The sequence below is a fragment of the Lithobates pipiens genome, unplaced genomic scaffold, assembly GCF_037356315.1.
Source record: "Lithobates pipiens isolate NorthernLeopardFrog02 unplaced genomic scaffold, aLitPip1_a1.2 Scaffold_18, whole genome shotgun sequence".
Classification (NCBI taxonomy): domain Eukaryota; kingdom Metazoa; phylum Chordata; class Amphibia; order Anura; family Ranidae; genus Lithobates; species Lithobates pipiens.
Window position 1 is genome coordinate 617302562 of NW_027507758.1, and position 22601 is coordinate 617325162.

Below are 22601 nucleotides of genomic sequence, written 5' to 3' on the forward strand. Positions count from 1 at the left end.
GCTACAGAACCCCACCCCCCTATGTAATGGAGAAGTGAAGGACCTTAGTCCTGTCCTAGGATGACAACACTCCTCCTTCAAAGACACAGAACGGTGAGTGCGGTTACCCTAGAACTGAGCTATAGAACCCCTCCCCACCCCATGTGATGGAGAAGTGGAGGACCTTAGTCCTGTCCTAGGATGACAACACTCCTCTTCCATAGACACAGTAGGATAAGTGAGTGCGGTCACCCTAGAACTGAGCTACAAAACCCCCCACAATGTCATGGAGAAGTGGAGGACCTTAGTCCTGTCCTAGGATGACAACACTCCTCCTTTATAGACACAGTACGGTAAGTGAGTGCAGTCATCCTAGAACTGAGCTACAGAACCCCCCCACCCTATGTGATGGAGAAGTGGAGGATCTTAGTCTTGTCCTAGGATGACAACACTCCTCCATAGACACAGTATGGTGAGTGCGGTCACCCTAGAACTGAGCTATAGAACCCCTCCCCACCCCATGTAATGGAGAAGTGGAGGACCTTAATCCTGTCCTAGGATGACATTCCTCCTTTATAGATACAGTACGGTAAGTAACTGCAGTCACCCTAGAACCGAGCTACAGAACCCCTTTCTCCTATATTATTGAGAAGAGGACCCTCCTGTCCTAGGGTGACAACATTGCTCCTTCATACACACAGCGCAGCGGGTGTTGGACAGAAAGTGCGTTGTGAATGCTGAACCTTATAAACAGCCCCACCTAGTGGTCAGACTACCAGCACGACCCTTAACCAGAACATCTGTTCCCTCTCACGGTCAGTATGAAGACAAGGAGCCAAACTTTGTGTGGGTGATTTTATTAAAGCTCCAGGACACTCAGAGGTAGTGATCTCCTTCCATCCAGAGCTCTCAGACACCATTGTATGGTGGTAAACACGCCAGTCCACAGCGCCCCCCCCCCTCCCCCCTCCTACGTTGGCACTACGCGTGCTGGTGAAAAAAAACCCGGTACATTTGGCAAAAACCCGGTACAAACTTTAGCATTCAGGTGTCCAGAAAAGAAAAAAAAAAAAAAAGAGTAAAAAAAAAGCTAAAATGAGGTATGGTCTGTGCACACAGGATGCAGAAATACATGGGGGGGGGGGGGGGGTGCAACTTTTGGAGAGAATAATAATCCAGACCACACCACAAGTCCATCAAACATTAGCCAACAGACTCTCTGGACATGTGTACGCCGCACAGTTTACACGTGACTTGGTTACAAGGATATACACATCACAGGAAGTATGGGACTGACTGTAAATTATCACCGAAGCTTCACCCAACAGTAGAAAGAATTGAAATGATACTATACAGTGAATATTCTCCAACAAGAATGTTGTGGGCCACAAAAAAATAGCTCAGATTCCATTTTAAATAACAGGTCGAGCAAAGGGGTGGGCCAAAGGGACAGACGCCTTGGGCGCTTCAACAGGAAGTGGAAGGGATGGGAGGGGGGGGGGGGTTGCTGTAAAAAGGACAGGACCTGCAACTTATGCTGCTGGGCTGAAGTGCATTTTGGGTGCTAAACAACCTTGTCCTGTCCATGAATGAAAGTTTTTGGTTGGTCGTTAGGTATGGCCTCTGATTAACCTTAAAAACAAAAAAAAATAAAAAAAAAGTCAAAGCTTGTCCGTTAATTGGTTACAGTAAGAAGTCAGTGCAGAGTGGTGTTAATGGAGCCCGCGTTAGTGGGAAGGGAATTCGACGAGCACCGTCCAGACGTTTCCGAAAGTGCAATCATCTGCCCGGAGCACCAGGCCGGCCAAAGGACAGCAGTCATTGGCATTGAGCTTCGAAGGATCAAATACAAACATTGAGGAGGTTGCTTCCAGTATGGCTGAGAATCGCTTCAGTCTGATCGGGGATAAGAAAAAAAATAAAAAATAAAACACACAAGTCTTTGGAGCAGGAACTTCTACACAGTGAGATTGTCTGGCCATAGTCTCTGGGTTTAGCCTCCTAGTTTGGTACATTAGCCCTATTTTAACCAGCAGACAGAAAGAGCAAGACAGCCCGGCGGCCAACCGGTTTATAACTATTTAAACCAAATTTTTATAGGACGGAAAGGGTTTCTAGAGGCAACTATTGTGAGGGTTCATTCCAGGATCCCGTTTCATGTTCTCTGCTCTGCAGGGGGCAAGGATGGTCAAAGATGGTCTTTAATTAAGAAAGTATAGGAGTTCGGTGTCCTTTGCTTCTTGTTGCCAGTGAGAAGTAGCTCCTCAAGCCTCGTTGCGAGGACCAAGAGACTGAACAGCTCAACACGAGGCGGATTTCGTTGCCCCTCTGCCGTAAGGTCCAAAAAGAAGATGGAGAAGGATTTGAAGATCGGTGGAAGGTGCCATGAGCTCTTCAGAACACATTTTTTTCTCCTTCTCCTCAAGAGCTCTAAATCCGGGTCTTCAAAAATGACGAGAAATGGATCCCGTCCAATACAACTGCTATCCAGGTCGTCGCGGGGTCCAAGGACCTTAGGGGTAGACAGAGACAGAGGTGAAGAAACACTGGGCAACAGAAGGGTAAGAACGGTGAGCAGGACAGACAAAGAGACAACGGAAAGAAGGTTCAATGTCAGGAAAAGATGGCAAAAGGACAGAGGGAAGAAGGTTTATCCATGTCAGGAGGAGAAGGTAACAGGACAGACAGATAAATGTAATGCAGCTTATCTCAATGCAATTGAAACAGGAAAAGGACAAATGGAACAAGTAAATGAGGGTTATTACACTGAATGGGAGATGGACACTGACATGGGGAAATGAGAACTAGAAAGATGGACAATGAAGAATAGGTTTTATCAGTGTGAAGAGGAGATGACAGATGGAAAAAGGGAAGGGGATTAATTAGTGAAGGGGAGATGGACAGATGATGTACACTGGGAGTCGCAGTTGATAAATGGAGAGCTGAGAGGCGGAGACGGGGGCAGGAGAGCTGAGAGGCGGAGACGGGGGCAGGAGAGCTGAGAGGCGGAGACGGGGGCAGGAGAGCTGAGAGGCGGAGACGGGGGCAGGAGAGCTGAGAGGCGGAGACGGGGGCAGGAGAGCTGAGAGGCGGAGACGGGGGCAGGAGAGCTGAGAGGCGGAGACGGGGGCAGGAGAGCTGAGAGGCGGAGACGGGGGAAGGAGAGCTGAGAGGCGGAGACGGGGGAAGGAGAGCTGAGAGGCGGAGACGGGGGAAGGAGAGCTGAGAGGCGGAGACGGGGGAAGGAGAGCTGAGAGACGGAGACGGGGGAAGGAGAGCTGAGAGACGGAGACGGGGGAAGGAGAGCTGAGAGACGGAGACGGGGGAAGGAGAGCTGAGAGACGGAGACGGGGGAAGGAGAGCTGAGAGACGGAGACGGGGGAAGGAGAGCTGAGAGACGGAGACGGGGGAAGGAGAGCTGAGAGACGGAGACGGGGGAAGGAGAGCTGAGAGACGGAGACGGGGGAAGGAGAGCTGAGAGACGGAGACGGGGGAAGGAGAGCTGAGAGACGGAGACGGGGGAAGGAGAGCTGAGAGACGGAGACGGGGGAAGGAGAGCTGAGAGACGGAGACGGGGGAAGGAGAGCTGAGAGACGGAGACGGGGGAAGGAGAGCTGAGAGACGGAGACGGGGGAAGGAGAGCTGAGAGACGAAGACGGGGGAAGGAGAGCTGAGAGACGGAGACGGGGGAAGGAGAGCTGAGAGACGGAGACGGGGGAAGGAGAGCTGAGAGACGGAGACGGGGGAAGGAGAGCTGAGAGACGGAGACGGGGGAAGGAGAGCTGAGAGACGGAGACGGGGGAAGGAGAGCTGAGAGACGGAGACGGGGGAAGGAGAGCTGAGAGACGGAGACGGGGGAAGGAGAGCTGAGAGACGGAGACGGGGGAAGGAGAGCTGAGAGACGGAGACGGGGGAAGGAGAGCTGAGAGACGGAGACGGGGGAAGGAGAGCTGAGAGACGGAGACGGGAGAAGGAGAGCTGAGAGACGGAGACGGGGAAAGGAGAGCTGAGAGACGGAGACGGGGAAAGGAGAGCTGAGAGACGGAGACGGGGAAAGGAGAGCTGAGAGACGGAGACGGGGGAAGGAGAGCTGAGAGACGGAGACGGGGGAAGGAGAGCTGAGAGACGGAGACTGGGAGGGAGAGACGAGAGATGGACAACTGGAAGTAGGGTTATCCTTGTAAAGGGGATATGACAGATGGAACGGATGGAAGGAGACATGTCAGACGGACAACAGGAAGTAGGTTAATCTGCCTAAAGGGGAGGTGAGAGATGGATACTGGGAAAGAGAGATGGACAACTGGAAGTAAGGTTTATCTGTGTAAATGGAAAGGAGGGAAAGAGATGAGAGACGAACACTGGGAAGGAGAGACGAGAAGCGGGCACTGGGAAGGAGAGGCGAGAGGCGGGCACTGGGAAGGAGAGGCGAGATGGGCACTGGGAAGGAGAGATAGACACTGGGGTGGAGAGAAGAGAGATGGACATTGGGAAGGAGAAATTAAAGGAAAGGATGGAAGGAGAGATGAGGGATGGACATTGGGAAGAGGTTTTATTTGGTGCACACAGGACAGACTGTTGCTATCATTACTGTATGGTACCACTGGACACAGGAAATTTTACCAAAATTTACAATGAACTATAACAGCCATACTGGCAGTAAGGCGAACTGGACAGGACACAATACTTCCTCTAACACCATATAACGCCCTGTAATAAAAGACTCACAGTATTAGGAGTTCTGCTTCTGTGGCTCGGGGTGGACAGAAGCTCCAGCAGATGGCTGCTTGTTGATGACCTCCTCCCCTGCAGAGAAACAGAAGACATTAAACAGCACAGAACCCAAACCTCAGCCTCCAAAACCGGCCGACACGAACACCAGACTCACCGTCCTCTGCTCTGATCTGAGCCTCCAGGTCTTCTGGGTTCACACACTTATAAGACTCGTCCTCCTCCGGAGGTTTACAGCGGCCGCAGCAAAACCCACAACAGCAGCAACAGCAGCAGCAGGTCACCAAGGTGCAGCAAATCACCAGAGTCTGTAAAGGAAATATCAACACAGTGTGTCCAAACCAGCAAAGAAAAGCCTCCTGAACATTCTACCCACATTGCACACAGGGGTTAAATCTGACGTCTGGCCCTCCATATTTGTACAACTCCTCCCAGGTGCCAGTTCACTGCTTACATACATCATGGCTGCTGAGAGGAGTATTGATGCAGGTTACAGTAATGTTTTCAGGAAGATAGGTACAGCACTCAGCCAGCTCCCCCCACCAGCCATAATCCACCTGCATTGTTTAGAAAAACCCAGAGACCCAGTGATGACATCACAAATCTAAAACAGGGTATGTAATGAAAAATAGGATTTTAATAACAGCTTACCTGTAAAAATCCTTTTCTTGAAGTACATCACAGGACACAGAGCACCATAGTAATAACTATATGGGTGTATAGCCACCTTTAGGTGATGGACACTGGCACACCCAAGACAGGAAGTTGCCTCCCTATATAACCCCTCCCACACTGGGAGCACCTCAGTTTTGTAGCCAAGCAATATACATATATTGGGAGGACATACGTATTTTTTCTTCCCGGAGACGAGAATTACTTTTTTTATCAGAGGTACATAGATGATTTATTCTTTATTTGGCAAGGGACAGAAGAAACATTAAAAGCATTTGCAGATAGTTTGAATGAAAATAACAATAACATCAAATTAGAATTCCACTGGAGTAAGGATATAATCCCTTTTCTGGATGTAACAGTAATGAGGGCAATTCAGTAATGAGGTTAACTCAGTAATGAGTAATAATGTAAAAATACTCATCTATCAACCAAAGTTTTCTTTAAGCCAACAGACAGGAATAGCTATATTCCAATCCAGAGTGGCCATCATCCATTATGGCTACGTGGCATTCCTAAGGGACAGTTTCTTCGTATTCGCAGGAACTGTACCTCTGATGAGGATTACCTGTCACAAGCATTATTGGTTAAGGATACATTTTTAGAGAAAGGATACTCCTCTGAATCCCTTGATCGGGATTTATATAGGGTGATGGAGACCACTCAAGAGATGTGTTTACAACCTAAGGAGAGAGATGTTGGAACGAACCATGAATGGGGCTTTATTAGCACCCTACATGGACAATATAAGGAGGTGGAAGGGATTGTCCAAAAACATTGGGACATTCTAAAATTGGATCGTACTCTTAAGGAGATTATCCCACAGAAACCAAGGTTTATATACAGACGAAATCCTTCGTTTGAAGACAAAATCGTTAAGAAAGTTTTGGACCCCCCGTCCAGACCACGTATGTTTTGGGATCGGGCCGTTTTTTTTGCCTGCCGGAGGTGTAAGGCTTGCAAGTCAATACATACCCACCTGAGGGGTATTGATCAATTTACCTCTACAGGAAATGGACAAACGTTTAGGATAGAGCAGTTTATTACATGTATAATGACATGTCGTACATGTTCTTCAGTGCCCATGTGGGCCAAACCAAAAGAAAGCTGTGTAAAAGAGTATCAGAACACATCTACAATATTTCCATAGGTTATAGAGACCATAGTGTCTCTTTACATTTTAGACTTAAACATAATAGGGACCCTACTGGTTTAAAGTTTTGGGGTATAGACAGGATATTCCCCTTTTGGAGGGGGAGTAACCTTGTCTGAGAAATATCGAAACGAGAAACCGAATGGATTTTCCGGACTAATACTTTGAGCCCCCAAGGTTTGAATATAGAGGTGGACTTCAACTGTTTCATCAGTGATTACTGACGACGTTATTCAGATCCTCCCTGTCTCCCCCCCCTTTCGTTTAGGTTTTAAGTCTGATGACGGCAAGTTATTTTCAATTCTGTGTGATTTTTATTTATTTATTAATTTTTATTATTTTTGGTGGTGTACTAATCGTAGCTTTATCCTCTTTGAATTTGCAGTTATAGGGGAAGGGTCTGGGCCCCTTTAAGATAAGGGGCATCTATTAATTTGTTGTTGTTCTATTTATTTTTTAATTTGCTAGTGATTGTGGGATGTCGGTGGATGCAGTAGTGTGGCGATGAACACAGTGCTTTCATGCAGCAGGCGTTGGCGCGTGGTAGCGCTCTAAAACAATTGTATATTTAAGTTGGAGCCAGCTTTATTCTAGTTACCTTACTATTGTAGTATGACATAGTGAACATCCCGAACCAATAGATTTGGTGACAGAGGAATAATAACATAAATGGTATAAAACGGGAGTAATGGGAATAAAAAGGTTCTGTTCCATTTGGAATTTGTGGTCAGCACTTTGTATGTTAATTGGGATGGGAATTATACCTAGCCTTGCTTTTTCCATATAAATAAAGAGGAACTACATGCCTGTGTTCAGGGAGAAATGCTGCTGCCACCAATATCCCTGGTTGATTATATGTATCAGTGTTATATAAATATTGTGCAATATGATTTTCACTTTATTTATAATTTTCTCTATTTTAACCGTTGTATGATCTTTTCTAAATGAATAAGTGCATATATATATATATATATATATTGCTTCTGAATTATGATTGTCATGTGATATAAGACGCACGCAGATCGGCGGTTTTATTTTAGTAATTACCAGAGTATGACAACAATGCTATGTTTCTGGATTTTCCACCTGTCCTTCGGTATGTCAAGTAGTGACAGAGGGTAGGGAAGTGAACGCCGCCTGCCGTTCATTGTATTGAGGTGCCTGGATGGTGGTGGTCTCCATACTCAGCACCGGGATGATTGGTACAGTTTGTGTGCCGCTGACCCTGAGCATTTTAACTGAGGCCGGATGACTGAGAAGCCAGGCGTGTCTGTGTCCCTCAACCTCTGCGCGATAGGATATATTGGCCGAGTGGGAGGGTATTAAGCATAATCAGACACTTTCAGTCTCTGAATATAGCGAGGGGTGAGGGGGCGGGTCGGAGGAGTGTCCCGCTGCCCGGCTCGCCTTTCGCTCCGTATATATAAAGCATGAGCTGCGCTGCCCGGCCACACCCACAGATGAAGACGTAGTGACGAAACGCATATGGGCGTGACCGAGCAGCCGCATGTCATCACAGAGAGAGTGTTTGTTTGCTTCCCGGGATCCGCCGCTGTTACCGAGATCATTTACGAGCTCAGGAATCCGGACTGCAGTGAGACAAACATTGACCTCTGCGAGTGACAGAATGTGTGACATGATTTAGCTGGATTGTGTACGTATGTTTTTAAAGATTGTGTAAGAATTTTATCTATTAAAATCAGTGTGCGCTATGGATCGTGTTTCTGATCTTTCTTATATGTGAACTGATGCGGGGTGGAGAGTCTCTGAATTGGAGGTGTATTATTGAGGAATCCCAGGAACCAGTAATTATCTGATGTGCCTAGACTCTTTAGAATTTTGGTAAGTGCATTACCATAAGGAGTGTCACCACGCGTGGAGCTTTGTTCACACTGGCGTTTTGGTGAATGGCTTGGAGATGGACCTCTTCTTCTCTTTCCTTATGAACATTTGAGTTGATTGTTTCTATCCACACCTTGAGGACTTTACACCCTGTTGGAATCTCTGGAACTTATGAACTATTATTCTCCTATTTTCTGTGAGATTGTGGCTTACTAAGCGCTGTCAATATAGTATATTTTACATTGTGCATGATTAAGGAATTGTATATACTATATATTTAAAGTGGTTGTAAACCCTTACAAACCACTTTGACCTACAGGTAAGCCTAGATTAAGGCTTACCTGTAGGTCCAAGAAATATCTCCCAAACCTATACGGTTTAGGAGATATTTGCCCGAAGACAGGCACCGCCATCTACGGCGCATGCGCCATAGACAGCGGCGCGCAGGCGCACTGAGCGGGGCATCGTCGATGAGGGCAATGCCGCGAGTCTCGGCTCCCGTGCGCACGCGCGGGAGTGACATCATCGCTGCTCCGGCGAATCACAGCGCCGGAGCAGAGAGACCCACGGAGACCCACCAAGAAGATGGACGCTCGGAACTACAGGGGACAGCGGTGACTTCGCTGGCTCCTGTGTCAGGTAAGTGACACATAATGGACTACTATGCGATGCATAGTAGTCCATTATGCTTGCCTTTACAGGGAATGAAAGAGGAAGTAAACTCATCAAGGTTTACTTCCTCTTTAAATGTTATATGAGCTTTTTATGATAGCTGCTTATAATTTGACAACCTGTTTTGAGCGCTGGGATATATTGGTGAATATTGATATTGAATATTGATTTTGAATATATTTTTCAGTGATATTTGTATTAAATATACATATATCCCAAAGAGGGGAGGGATCTCTGTGTCCAGTGACGTACTTCAAGAAAAGGATTTTACAGGTAAGCCATTATAAAAATCCTATTTTCTTTATTGTACATCGGGGGGACACAGAGCCATAGTAATAACTATATGGGATGTCCCAAAGCAATGCCAACTGAGGGGAAGGAGACACATATAAATCAGGATGCCATCAGACTTGAGGACCTATACTGCAGCCTGCAGCACACTGCGCCCAAAGGCGGTAGCCTCACGTCTTTTCACATCCACCTGATAGAATCTAGTGAACGTATGGATTGAAGACCAGGTTGCGGCCTTGCAGATCTGAGCCATAGAGGCCTGGTGATGCACTGCCCAAGAAGCACTTACTGCTCTGGTCGAGTGTGCTTTGATCTTAAAGGGTGGAATCCTCCCTTTCAAACCATACGCCTGAATGATAAATTTGCCTAACCCATCAAGAAATAGTATTTTTTGATGCTGCCTGTTTTTTTCTTAGGACAGTCTGGCAAAACAAACAAAACATCTGTTTTCCAAATCTGAGCAGTTGAGTTTAAATAGACTTTACCGTATATACTCGAGTATAAGCCGAGATTTTCAGCCTCTTTTTTGAGGCTGAAAGTGCCCCCCTCGGCTTATACTCGAGTCATCGCTGTCTGCCTGCTCGATCAGCGTATCGAGCAGACAGACAGCGGCCATTCTAACATTCAAACGCCGCGCCTCCGCCTTCGCCTGTGATAGGCGGAACACTGAATTTCCCAGCAGCCTGTGTTCCGCCTATCACGGACATCGTCTCATCCTCGTACTACGGACGAGGATGAGACGATGCCCGTGATAGGCGGAACACAGGCTGCTGGGAAATTGAGTGTTCCGCCTATCACGGACATCCGATAGGCGGAACAGCAGTCAGTGGGAAATTGAGTGTTCCGCCTATCACCGACGGAGGCGCGGCTTTTGAATCCTAGAATGGCCGCCGACGAAGAGCTGAAGGACGGAGGCTCGGCTCGGGACGGGACGGGCCGGGCCGGGACGGGACGCAGGCTGGACGGGACGCAGGCTGGACGGGACGCAGGCTGGACGGACACAGGCTGGACGGACACAGGCTGGACGGACACAGGCTGGACGGACACAGGCTGGACGGACACAGGCAGGCTGGACACAGGTAGGCTGCACGGACACACACACACACACACACACACACACACACACACACACACACACACACGGATGCATGGACACACACACACACACACACGGATGCATGGACACACACACACACACACACGGATGCATGGACACACACACAGGGATGGATGGACCCACAGGGATGGACGGACACACAGGGATGGACAGGCATGTCTCACCCTCGGCTTATACACGAGTCAATAATTTTTTCCAGTTTTTTGGGGGTAAATTGGGGGCCTCGGCTTATATTCGGGTCGGCCTATACTCGAGTATATACGGTAATTGCTCTCATTACATCAAGGGAATGTAGTGACTTCTCTAGCCCAGAACAAGGTTCTGGAAAAAAAAAAAATGAAGGAAGGATAATATCCTGGTTCAGATGAAAATCTGACACCACTTTAGGCAAAAAAACTGGATTAGGCTGCAACACCACTTTATCCTTGTGGATAATTGAGTATGGCTCTTTACATGAAAGAGCAGCTGATTGTGATACACTTCTTGCAGAGGATATCGCAATCAGAAACAGTCATTTCCTTGTCAAAAGGACCAAGGGAATAGATTGTATTGGCTCAAATGGCTGTTTTTGCAATAACGACAAAACCAAGTTCAAATCCCAAGGACATAATGGTGACCTAACTGACAGATTAAGCCGAGTCACCCCCTGTATAAAAGTGCTGACCAAGGAATGAGAGAGAAGCGAGTGGTCTCTGAAACAATACCTATAAAGCCGAAAGCTGACCCTTGATAGGACATAAGGCCAGCTTCATTTCTACTCCTAATTGCAGGAAAGCCAGAATTCTGCCTATGACATACTTCCGAGGAAGCCAACTTTGGATTCACACCAGGCAACTTATGCTCTCCAGACTCTATAATATATGACTCTGGAAGCTGGTTTCCTAGCATTAATCAGGGTAGACAGTACTGACCCTGAAAGACCCCGATTCTTCAGAATATGGGATTTCAATAGGCAAATCGTTAAATTTAGCGTTTATAAGGTAGGGTGGAATACTGGTCCCTGCAAGAGCCTTGGGCGTGCCAGTGTCCATCACCTAAAGGTGGCTATATACCCATATAGTTATTACTATGGCTCTGTGTCCCGTGATGTATGATAAGAAAACAACGTTTTACTTAAAATTATTAGCATATTGATGAGTGGGAGGATGGGAGGTACCAGGGAAGGCAAAATATAAGACACCTGTGACAAAACTGGGGAGGACTCCCTACTTTCTGTCTCTGTGTGTGCCAACTGGGGAGGACTTCCCTTATTTCACCTCTGTGTGACTCAACTTGGGAGGACTTCCCATACTTCCTGTCTCAGGACTGCCTTTACTTCCTATCTCCGTGTCCCAACTAAGGTGTTCTTCCTTTCTCTGTGTCAATTGAGGAGATCTCCCTTTACATGTTGTCTCTGTATGTCCCAACTAAGGAGTTCTTCCTTTACTTTCTGTCTGTGTGTCCCAACAAATGATGGCCTCCCTTAGTCCTTTGCTTCTCAACTGAAGACTTCTTTCTTTACTTTCTGTCTCCTGACTAAGTAGTTCTCCCCTTACTTCCTTTCTCTGTGTCCCATCTCAGGAGGACTTCTCTTACTTCCAGTTTATGTGCGCCCTAAGGAGTTATTCCTTTGCTTCCCATCTCTGTGTGTCCCAAATGGGGAGAAATTCCTTTACTTTCTGCCTCTGTGTTTACCAACTGGGGAGGACTTCCCTTACTTCTTGTCTCTGCGTGTCACATTTGAGCAACCCCTGATCCCCATCCAACAACACGAGAAAGAAGTTGTCAAACTCCTGATCCCTATTATCAGAAATAAGTCCCTAATGCCATAATGGCTAACCAACCTGATCTCCATCACCACCAGGAACAAGTCCCCAATCCCCTGATCTCCAACATCACTATACAACAAGTCCCTCGTAACGAAACGTCCCTCATTTGCTTGAGTGCTTTCATCATATACCGCTTCCTCCTAGTCTGAATATAGATATCAGATATTCCAACCGCTCACAAGCACAAAACAAGACGATACTTGTTTAGTTGCTGAACATGGACTCTTATTAGAACCAAAATACAAGTCTTATATACAGCAGAAGAGGAGGTCCCCCCTCCTACTCATATTATTCTAACAATACAACTGTAACCAGAAACCTAATTAACACAAGCTACTTAACTAATCCCTTAAAGCGGCCAATGTGACTCCCTAACTACACATCATATATCTCAACACAGAACTCCTTCATACAATAGCAAGGTTAATTAGCACAAACAATGGGTGAAAGACTCTTAGAAGCTGTGGCAAGCCATACTAGACTCATTTACATTATATAAGACAACAGACAGGTGGCTGGAGTTGATGGCATTAGCATCTAACAGTATGTGTCCCAATAGTATGAATCAGTCACTATTTCTAATATGGCATATATAGGGTTCCCAGAGTCTGTGTCTTTCGGGGATATGGATCTGAATCCAAAGTAACACCACCTCAAGGGCCCCCAGGCATACAGCTCACAAACAGCACAGTTCCCCCAAATGCCCAGGCCAATGATTGGTAGGCAAGAGGCTAGCATTCAATCCCCTCCAAAAGCTTCTGTCCTGGCTAGGTCTGTCACATCCCTAATCCCCTGACCTCCAACATCAGCAGGAACAAGTCCCTAATCCCCTGATCTCTAACATCACTAAAAACAAGCCTCAAACCCCTGATGTCTAAGATCCCCAGGAACAAGTCCCCAATCCCAAGTCCCCAAGATGATTTCAAAGTCAGATGTATTATTTTCTGACGTTGAGTCAGGGTAAAGGTTTGTCCGAGATCTCTTTCCCATTTATCCAAACTTACTATGTCATTGTCCTCCAAAGGAGAAATTAACAATGCATATATTTTGGAGATAATATGGGAGAGGGACTCCTTCCTCTCGCAGTACTTTTCAAACTTAGTAAGAGGCCGATCAAAATCCTTAGACGGTCCTAAAGTATCCAAGAAATGTTTAACCTGTAACGCCTGCCAAATGGGTAGTTCATATTGTCCTCCTAATTGCATTAACATTTCTATTGATGGCCATTTTTTAGATCTCAAAAAATGTAAAGCCTGAAAACATCCCTTCTCTCTTAAATTTCTAAATATTCCTGGTTCCAGGCCAGGCGGGAATTGAGGATTCCCAAGAATAGGAAATAAAGGAGATTTTACTGTTTTTTTTACTGTTGAGATTAATATGGGAGGTATAGCCGTGCCGCACCACATGGCTCTATCCAAAGGAATGGGGCTTACTTGTTGTTCCATAGCGACCCATCTTTTACTGTCTCTATGACAGCACCAATCCACAATTGTACCAAGCTGGGTAGCCTGGTAGTATTTGTATAGGTCCGGTGCAGCAATTCCACCCGCCTCTTTAGGCATAGTTAGTAACTTCCTATTGATCCTAGAGCGCTTACTTGCCCATATAAACTTTGTAAAAATCGTCCGAGTTTTACTAAAGAAAGCCAGTGGAATCCGGATTGGTAACGCCTGAAACAGATAAAGAAACCAGGAGTGTGAAGATTTATTCCACTCATTCAACTTTATACTGATTTCCCTTAATAAGGGTGGGAAATTCAATGCATATGCATCTATTAAATTAGATGGAATCTGTATCCCTAGATAGTTCAACCCTGTAGCTGTCCATTTAAACTTGAAGTTATCCTCTAGATTTTTTTTGAGTGGAACCCTCCAGTAATATCCCCATCGCCTCCGACTTACTGTAGTTTATTTTAAAACTAGACAGAGCTCCGTAACGCTCAATTTCCCCTAATAAATTGGGTAATGGTATTTGTGGATTAGAAAGTGAGAATAATAAATCATCAGCATATGCTGAAAGTTTATATTCCTGATCCGCTATAGAAATACCTTTAATATCGGGGTTCCATCTAATTCTATTTAACAAAGGTTCTAGTGACAATGCAAATAAAAGAGGTGACAGGGGGCATCCCTGACGCGTCCCATTCGATATTGGGAAGATTTCAGAGTTTATCCCATTAACCTTCACCAATGCTTGTGGCTTTGAGTATATTCCTGCTATCCAGTCCAACATTCGATCACCAAGGCCCATTTGTTTTAGAACTCCTAACATAAAGGGCCAATTGACCCCATCAAAGGCCTTTTCTGCGTCTGTATTGACAAAGATACTCGGCAACTTCCTATGGTTTACATATTGAATTAAATTCAGGACCTTAAATGTACTATCTCTAGCTTCACGTGTGGGAACAAACCCCACTTGGTCCAAATGAACCAACTGCTTCATAAACGGTTCTAGGCGAGATGCAAGTATCTTTGTAAATATTTTATAATCCGTGTTTAGTAATGATATTGGACGATAGCTACTACATATTGATTGATCCTTTCCTTCTTTTGGAATAAGTACAATATGTGCCCTTAACGCTTCTGCAGGTGGAGGCACGGTTTTTCCTTGTATATTAAATGTTTTAACCATATAGGGGACAAGTTGCAAGTGAAAACTTTTAAAATATTGCAGAGTAAATCCATCTGGGCCAGGAGCCCTTCCTTGCCTCAACATCTTTATTGCCGAGATTACTTCTTCTGTTGTTATTGGTAACTCGAGTTTTCTTTGCGCTGAAGATGACAATCTCGCTAAATGTGAAGATTCAAGATATTCCTCTAATGATGAAGAGGAGTGGGAGGGAACTGGAAGATTATACAATGAAGTATAATATTGTCTGAATTCCTCTGCAATATCTTTCGGTAATAAGGATTTAAGATTTCCTTTTGTTCTAACATAGGGTATGTATGAGCAGAGTCGTTGCTTTTTTAATTTCCTTGCTAACACTTTACCACATTTATCTCCTGATTCATATATTACTCTCCTTTCTTGTTGTAAAATAGCCCTTGCCTTATACCGGAGGAGATCAGATAACTGTCTTCTTAAATGTGCTAGTTCTATCCCCATATCCTTCTCCATTGACCTCTTATGTTGTATCTCTATCTCCCTTATCTTCTCCAATAATCTACCTGTTTCCTCTTCTCTTGCTCTCTTTATTCGGGATCCATGTTTTATTAGAATTCCTCTAATTACTACTTTATGGGCTTCCCACACTATCCCCATTTCGGTCTCTCCATTATCGTTAATTTTAAAATACGAATCGATTTCTTTAACCATCTCTTCTCGGATTTCAGGACGTTGTAAAAGACTTTCATTCAATTTCCAGTTCCAGTCTGTTAGACTCATTTACATTATATAAGACAACAGACAGGTGGCTGGAGTTGATGGCATTAGCATCTAACAGTATGTGTCCCAATAGTATGAATCAGTCACTATTTCTAATATGGCATATACAGGGTTCCCAGAGTCTGTGTCTTTCGGGGATATGGATCTGAATCCAAAGTAACACCACCTCAAGGGTCCCCAGGCATACAGCTCACAAACAGCACAGTTCCCCCAAATGCCCAGGCCAATGATTGGTAGCAAGAGGCTAGCATTCAATCCCCTCCAAAAGCTTCTGTCCTGGCTAGGTCTGTCACATCCCTAATCCCCTGACCTCCAACATCAGCAGGAACAAGTCCCTAATCCCCTGATCTCTAACATCACTAAAAACAAGCCTCAAACCCCTGATGTCTAAGATCCCCAGGAACAAGTCCCCAATCCCATGATCTCGAACATCACAAGGAAAAAAAGTCCCCAATCCTCTGATCTGTAACATTACCAGGAACAAGTCTTCCATCCCATGATCTCTTAACCATATGACCAAAAATAAGTCCCCAATCCCCTGATCTCTAACCAACAAGACCAGGAACACATCCCCTGATCTCTAACAGGGGTCAGAAATAAGACACCAATCTTCTGATCCTTAACCAACCTGACTGGAACCAAGTCTGCAACCCCCTGATCCTTAAACAGCATGACCAAGAACATTTCCTCAATAACCCAATTTCTAACCAACATGACCTGGTTAAGTCCCCAATCCCAGAAGCCTTAACCAAGATGAACAGGAACCCGAACCCCTGATCTCAAACACACAACTCACGGATTTCAGGCCTCACCTTGAACCAGCACTTGGACATGAGGAAGTAGTACTTAACGCTCTCCTCCCCAAACTGCTCAGCCACATAAAGGCCCATGGAGCCATACTCATCATAAATTTTCCTCTTGTTTTCGTCACTCAGAATTGTGTTGGCGTTGTTGATTTCTTTGAATTTCTCAGACGCTTCTGGGTTATCAGGGTTTTTGTCTGGGTGGAAACGCAGGGCTAGCTTCCTAAAAAGAAAGAAAACAGACTTTATCGCAGGCAGCAAGCAATGTGTGACCAAGATCACCCAGTCTGATCTCATCTTTCATTCTTTTGACCACTCTAATGAGAGGTGAGATGGGATTGGCTGGCCATGTAAATAGCTGTATCAAGCAATCTCCAAGTGAAATAGGTGAAAGAATCTTAGTCTTACCGATATGCTTTCTTTATCTCATCCTGTGAGGCGCCTTTCTCCAACCCTAACACCTGGTACAACGAGGATCCGGTCCGGGACATCCTCCTCTGAGGTTTGTTGGGATCTGCCATGGTGCCCTGGAAGGAGCAAAGGTTAGAACGTCAAATGGGCAGGTCCAAACATGACTTAACTCAAGAATAAAAACACTTAAGGCAATGGCTTACAGCAGGGGTCTCCAAATGTTCTAAACAAAGGGTCAGTTTACGGTCCTTCAAACTTTAGGGGGCCAGACTGTGGAAAAGGTAGAAACGGTCCAGATGTCAGTGGGGGAAAACAATGCCCCATCTTTGATGTCATTGGGAGAAATTATGCCTCATCACTGGTGTCAGTGGGCAGAATTATGCACCATCATTCGTGTCATTGGGTGCCACTGTTGGTGTTATTGGGAGAAATTGTGCCCCATCACTAAAATCATTAGGAGGAACTGTGACCCATCATTGGTGTCAGTGTGAGATATAGTGCCCCATCATTGGTGTCGGCAGAATCAATAGTGCCCCATCATTATTGTCCTTGGACCTCATTGTTGGTGTCATTGAAATAAATTGTTCCCAATTGTTGGTGTCAGTGTGAGGAACTGTGCCCCATCATTGGGAGGAATTGTGGCCTATCATTGGTGTCAGTGGGAGGAATTATGCCGCATCATTGGTGTACTTGGTCCCCATCATTGGTATCAGTGGGAGGTTAAGTGTCCAATTATTGCTGTCATTGGGACTCATTGTCTGTGTCATTGGGAGAAATTGTGCCCCATTGTTGGCATCATTGGAGAGAACTGTGCCCTATCATTGGTGTCATTGGGAGGAATTGTGCTCATTGTGTCATCGAGCCCCATTGTTGGTTTCTAGGGATGAGCTACGGCGTGTTCGCATGGTCCACGTGCAGAGCCCGCCAGGAAGTCAGCGCAACGCTGCACTAATCACAGGCAGGGAGACATTTCCCGATTTCTGCAGCCGTGCATCGGGGCAATGTCTCACTGCCTGTAATTAGCGCAGCCCTGCTCCGACTTCCTGGCGGGCTCTGCGTGTGCGAACACGCCGGAGCGCATCCTTATTGGTGCCACTGGGAGAAATTGTGCCCCATTGTTGGTGTCACTGACCATTGTTGGTGTCAGTGAGAGAAATAGTGCTTCATCGTTGGGGTCAGTGGGGGAATTTTCCCTCATTGTTGGTATCTGTTGACAAAACAGTGCCCCAAGCAATGGATAAAAGCAAACAAAGGATCACATCTGGCCCCCGGGGTTCAGTTTGGAGACCCCTGCCTTATAGTATCTAAACTCAGATTTGAACATATTCCTCTGAGGGTTTGTCCTGGGATAACACAGCATGAAAGAACAACCATAATGGCCAAACCTGTCCTCAACATGAGCCTCATTCAATGCCATCACCTAGGTTCTCCCTTGTGTCCAAGAGAACAGATAGATGGATCAGCAGTACACCAGTTCTTGCATCGGCAAAGTCATAAACATAAAAAAAATCCAAAATTTTGAGGATAACAAACCATAAAGTAAAAAATTTTCAAATGAATAATAACTTCAGTTTCGCTTGAGATTGTTATCCTTGCAAGCCGCCTCACACACTCCCAGGCCATGAAGGGTTTCAGCTCTGTTTGCATATCATTTTCCTGCGGTGACGTGTATGTTCCTGCACAAACAACTGCTCTCATGACCACATGATAACCAGGAGAAGTGGCTATAGGTGTTTTTTTTAGGTGGAGTATAAATGCACACAATCCAGAGTGATGACGGTGCAGATAACATCTGACCCTCCAACGTAAGGGACATTCTTCCCACTGCACCACCAACGTAAGGGACATTCTTCCCACTGCACCACCAACGTAAGGGACATTCTTCCCACTGCACCACCAACGTAAGGGACATTCTTCCCACTGCACCACCAACGTAAGGGACATTCTTCCCACTGCACCACCAACGTAAAGGACATTCTTCCCACTGCACCACCAACGTAAGGGACATTCTTCCCACTGCACCACCAACGTAAAGGACATTCTTCCCACTGCACCACCAACGTAAGGGACATTCTTCCCACTGCACCACCAACGTAAGGGACATTCTTCCCACTGCACCACCAACGTAAAGGACATTCTTCCCACTGCACCACCAATGTAAGGGACATTCTTCCCACTGCACCACCAACGTAAGGGACATTCTTCCCACTGCACCACCAATGTAAGGGACATTCTTCCCACTGCACCACCAACGTAAGGGACATTCTTCCCACTGATCACCAATGTAAGGGACATTCTTCCCACTGATCACCAACGTAAGGAACATTCTTCCCACTGGAACACCAATGTAAGGGACATTCTTCCCACTGATCAAAAATGTAAGGAGCATTCTACAAACTGACAATCAATATAAGCAACATTCTTCCCACTAACCAAGAATAGAAGGATTCAGCACATTGCTGGGGCTTCTATCCTTAAAGCGGGAGTTCCGCCGTTTTTTGTTTTTAAAAGTCAGCAGCCACAAATACTGCAGCTGCTGACTTTTAAAATAAGGACACTTACCCGCCCAGCGCGCCCGCGATGTCGGCACCCGAAACTGATCTTCACTAACCGGTTGCCTACTGCGCAATAAGGATGGTCCCCGCTGTCTCTGGGATCTGTGTGTGTTACCCAGCAGACAGCGGGAGACCCGCAGGAAGTGGCGTAAATACCCGCAGATTCTGCGGATATCTATGCCGGAAGTGGGTGCAAATATACAGGTATCTGCACCCCCCCTCCCCCCTGAAGGGTGCCAATTGTGGCACCGGAGGGGGGGGGGGTTCCAATGAGCGGAAGTTCCACTTTAGGGTGGAGCTCTGCTTTAAGGCTTCTTTCTCCAAGTGATTCTTGCTACAAGAGATATGCACTCCAATCTCTGCACTTCAGCGATTGCATAAAGCAAACATACATAGCAAACTGCACTGACTGCAGGTGACCCTGTCTCTCTGCTAAGCTCTCCTTCTACTCGGTAACATGCGCTCTCTACCACTCCTCCTGACACTTGTGTCCCCTCTCCTCAAACTCTCTTACCTTCACCCCTCTTCTCCACCCCCCCCGCTTATACAAATCACCCTGCCTTCTGTCCTCTCCATATTACTGCTCCTACCAACTCTTGCTCATTCTACATCCATATACTGATAAAACCTCCAGTACTCTAAGAAATGCCCCTTCATATAAATCACATTCCCACATTACCTCCCTCACCCTCCTGAACCTCTGGGGACATCCCCAAACCCTGGGGCTCCATCATCTATCTTTGCCCAACGCTCCCACCCCCCCCCCCCCTACACCCTCTGGCAGCAGCCACAACCCAAAGAACCAAGTCAATATTCCTCTTCCTTCCAAAACCAGCCTCCCCCTGTGCCCTTTGGAACACACGCTCTGTCTGTAAGAAACTCACCACCCTACATGACCCCTTTATCACAAATTCCTTAAAACCACTTTCCATTACCGAAAACCTGGATTCATGAATCAGATACTGCTTCTCCTACTCCCCTCTCCCATGGTGGCCTTCTCTGGGACTCACTCTCCCAGACCAAGTGGACGGAAGGGAGGTGGAGTGGGAATCCTTCTAGCCCCATGCAACACCTATCAGGTACTTCACCCACCTCCCTCCCTGACGCACTCCTCTTTTGAGGCACGCTGCATTCGTCTATTCTCTCCCATTTCTCGAATAATTGCCGTCATCTACCGACCCCCTGGACCAGTATCAGTCTTCCTTGATGACTTCTCTGCCTGGCTACCCTAATTTCTCTCTTCTGGAACCCCCACAATTATTCTCGGTGACTTTAACATCCCTGTTAATATTAAACACTACTATTACTTCTAAACTTCTCAGTCTAACTAACCTCATCTATTGACCACCTGAAGCAATGGATACAGGCTCTTACTCACTCCAACGGCAACACCCTCGACCTTGTCTTCTCCTATCTGTGCAACCTTTCCAACAATCCTCTCCCACGCTCTGATCACCACCTTACAGTGTTGCCAACCTACCAGATTGAAATTTACTGGCACAGCCAAGTTTTTACTGGCATTTCCAAAAGTTACAAAATTACAGTTGCAAGTGCAAATTTCAGTATTTAGGCTACAAACAAGTACAATATGCAATTAGCAATGCGATTCAAGGTAGATATTAAGAAAAAAAAAAAAGCATATTTCTTATTTTATTTTAAATATAGTAAGTGGCTCAGGGACAAGTCTATATCCATGCCAGGAGGTCCTCTCAGTCCCCTCCAGCCCAAACAGCATTGACCGTCCCGCTCCTGGCTTGCCTTGACCCCTGCACACGAGGCTCTGGCCACTCGGCTTGGCTCCCTTGCACCATGACATCACACGACATGCTCAGGCACCGTCTTTGCCAGACCCGCCCCCCACCGGTACCACCCGCACACACTGTAGCAGGTACTGGGATGGTCCTGGCCGGCTCTGGACCCAAGCTGCACTTGCCCAGTCCCGAGCCAAGCGCTACGGCCATATTTTTTACTGGCAACCTTTTCCTCTTACTGGCAGGAGAAAAGTGCCCGTTTTTTACTAGCTGCCCGTAAAATTACTGACAGTTGGCAACACTGCCACCTTATTCTTTTGCTCTCTCCCTCCAACCGCCTAGCAGTTACACTTAGAAACCTTCAACACCTCAACCCTTCCCTTCTCTGCTACTGATCACCTCTATGACAAAATCTCACTCCTGTCCTGCCCCAACATAGCCACTTTCATCTGCAACAGCTCACTGTCTTCCTCCCTAGACATGCTTGCCTCCCTCACTAAACGGAGAATTAGGCCTGGCAAACAGACAACACCAGAAGTCTCAGAAAACGTAGCCGCGCTCCTGAGCGTCTGTGGCATAAGACTAAGTTCCAGGAATGCCGCGTACACACGGGCGGACTGTATGGCCTACTTAGTCCGTCGAAACACATTTCAGCGGACAGTCCGCTCGTGTGTGGGCTTCAGCGGACTTTTTCAGCGTGCAGTCTGGCGTACTAAGTATTTCGGATTTTTCAAAATTCTGTCCGTCATACTTTGGTTTCAGCGGACAATCCGCTCGTCAGTAGGCTAGTTCAACGGACTAAGAATGGCGCATGCCCAGAAAGGATTTACACGGCGGAAAGGTGCTTTGCTGTGTATTGGACTTCCTATTTCTAGTCCCGTCGTACGTGCTGTACACGTCATCGCGCAAGCTTTCGACGGACTGTTTGTGCATCCGTGTGTGGTCAAGTCCGTTCAGTCGAAAGTATGACGGACTGTCCGTTGGATTGTATGACGGACGAAGTACGCCATACAGTCCGCCCGTGTGTACGCGGCAGAAGACTTCACACAATATAAATCTGCCCTCCTAAAATACTATTCCTGCCTCCACACTGCCAAGCAGACCTACTTTATCACACTCATCATTACCACCTTCTCATCCAGTCCACGTCAACTCTTCTCTACCTTCAACACTCCTCCACCCACCAACTCACTCAATGCCCAGGAGATCGCCAATCATTTCAAAAACAAGGGTGATACAATTCATGAGATCTCCAATGCGCAGAAACCTCCCCCACGCAACACCCCATGTCCACAGATTCAATCATTACTTCCCTCATTCAACCTTGCTAGTATTAATGAGGTTGCTAAACTTTTACCTAACACTCATCTAACCACCTGCCCCCTGGATCCTGCTCCCTTGCAAATGCTACGCCCACCCTCTGACTCGATTCTAC

At 46.4% G+C, this 22601-nt stretch overlaps 1 protein-coding gene across 3 annotated transcripts in view; it reads right to left on the bottom strand.

Annotated features, from left to right (window-relative positions):
• Positions 1-820: 820 nt before the first annotated feature.
• DNAJC5G (DnaJ heat shock protein family (Hsp40) member C5 gamma) overlaps positions 821-22601 on the bottom strand; it is a 33717-nt gene continuing 11936 nt past the window's right edge. For all 3 annotated transcript variants that reach the window (XM_077489384.1, XM_077489386.1, XM_077489385.1), the window contains exons 2-6: positions 16858-16976; positions 16459-16672; positions 4865-5015; positions 4705-4782; positions 821-2491 (exon numbers count right to left, since the gene is read on the bottom strand). In XM_077489384.1, coding sequence (XP_077345510.1) covers positions 4709-4782; positions 4865-5015; positions 16459-16672; positions 16858-16976 — 558 coding nt within the window. In that variant the 3' untranslated portion in view covers positions 821-2491; positions 4705-4708. The remainder of the gene's footprint in view (positions 2492-4704; positions 4783-4864; positions 5016-16458; positions 16673-16857; positions 16977-22601) is intronic.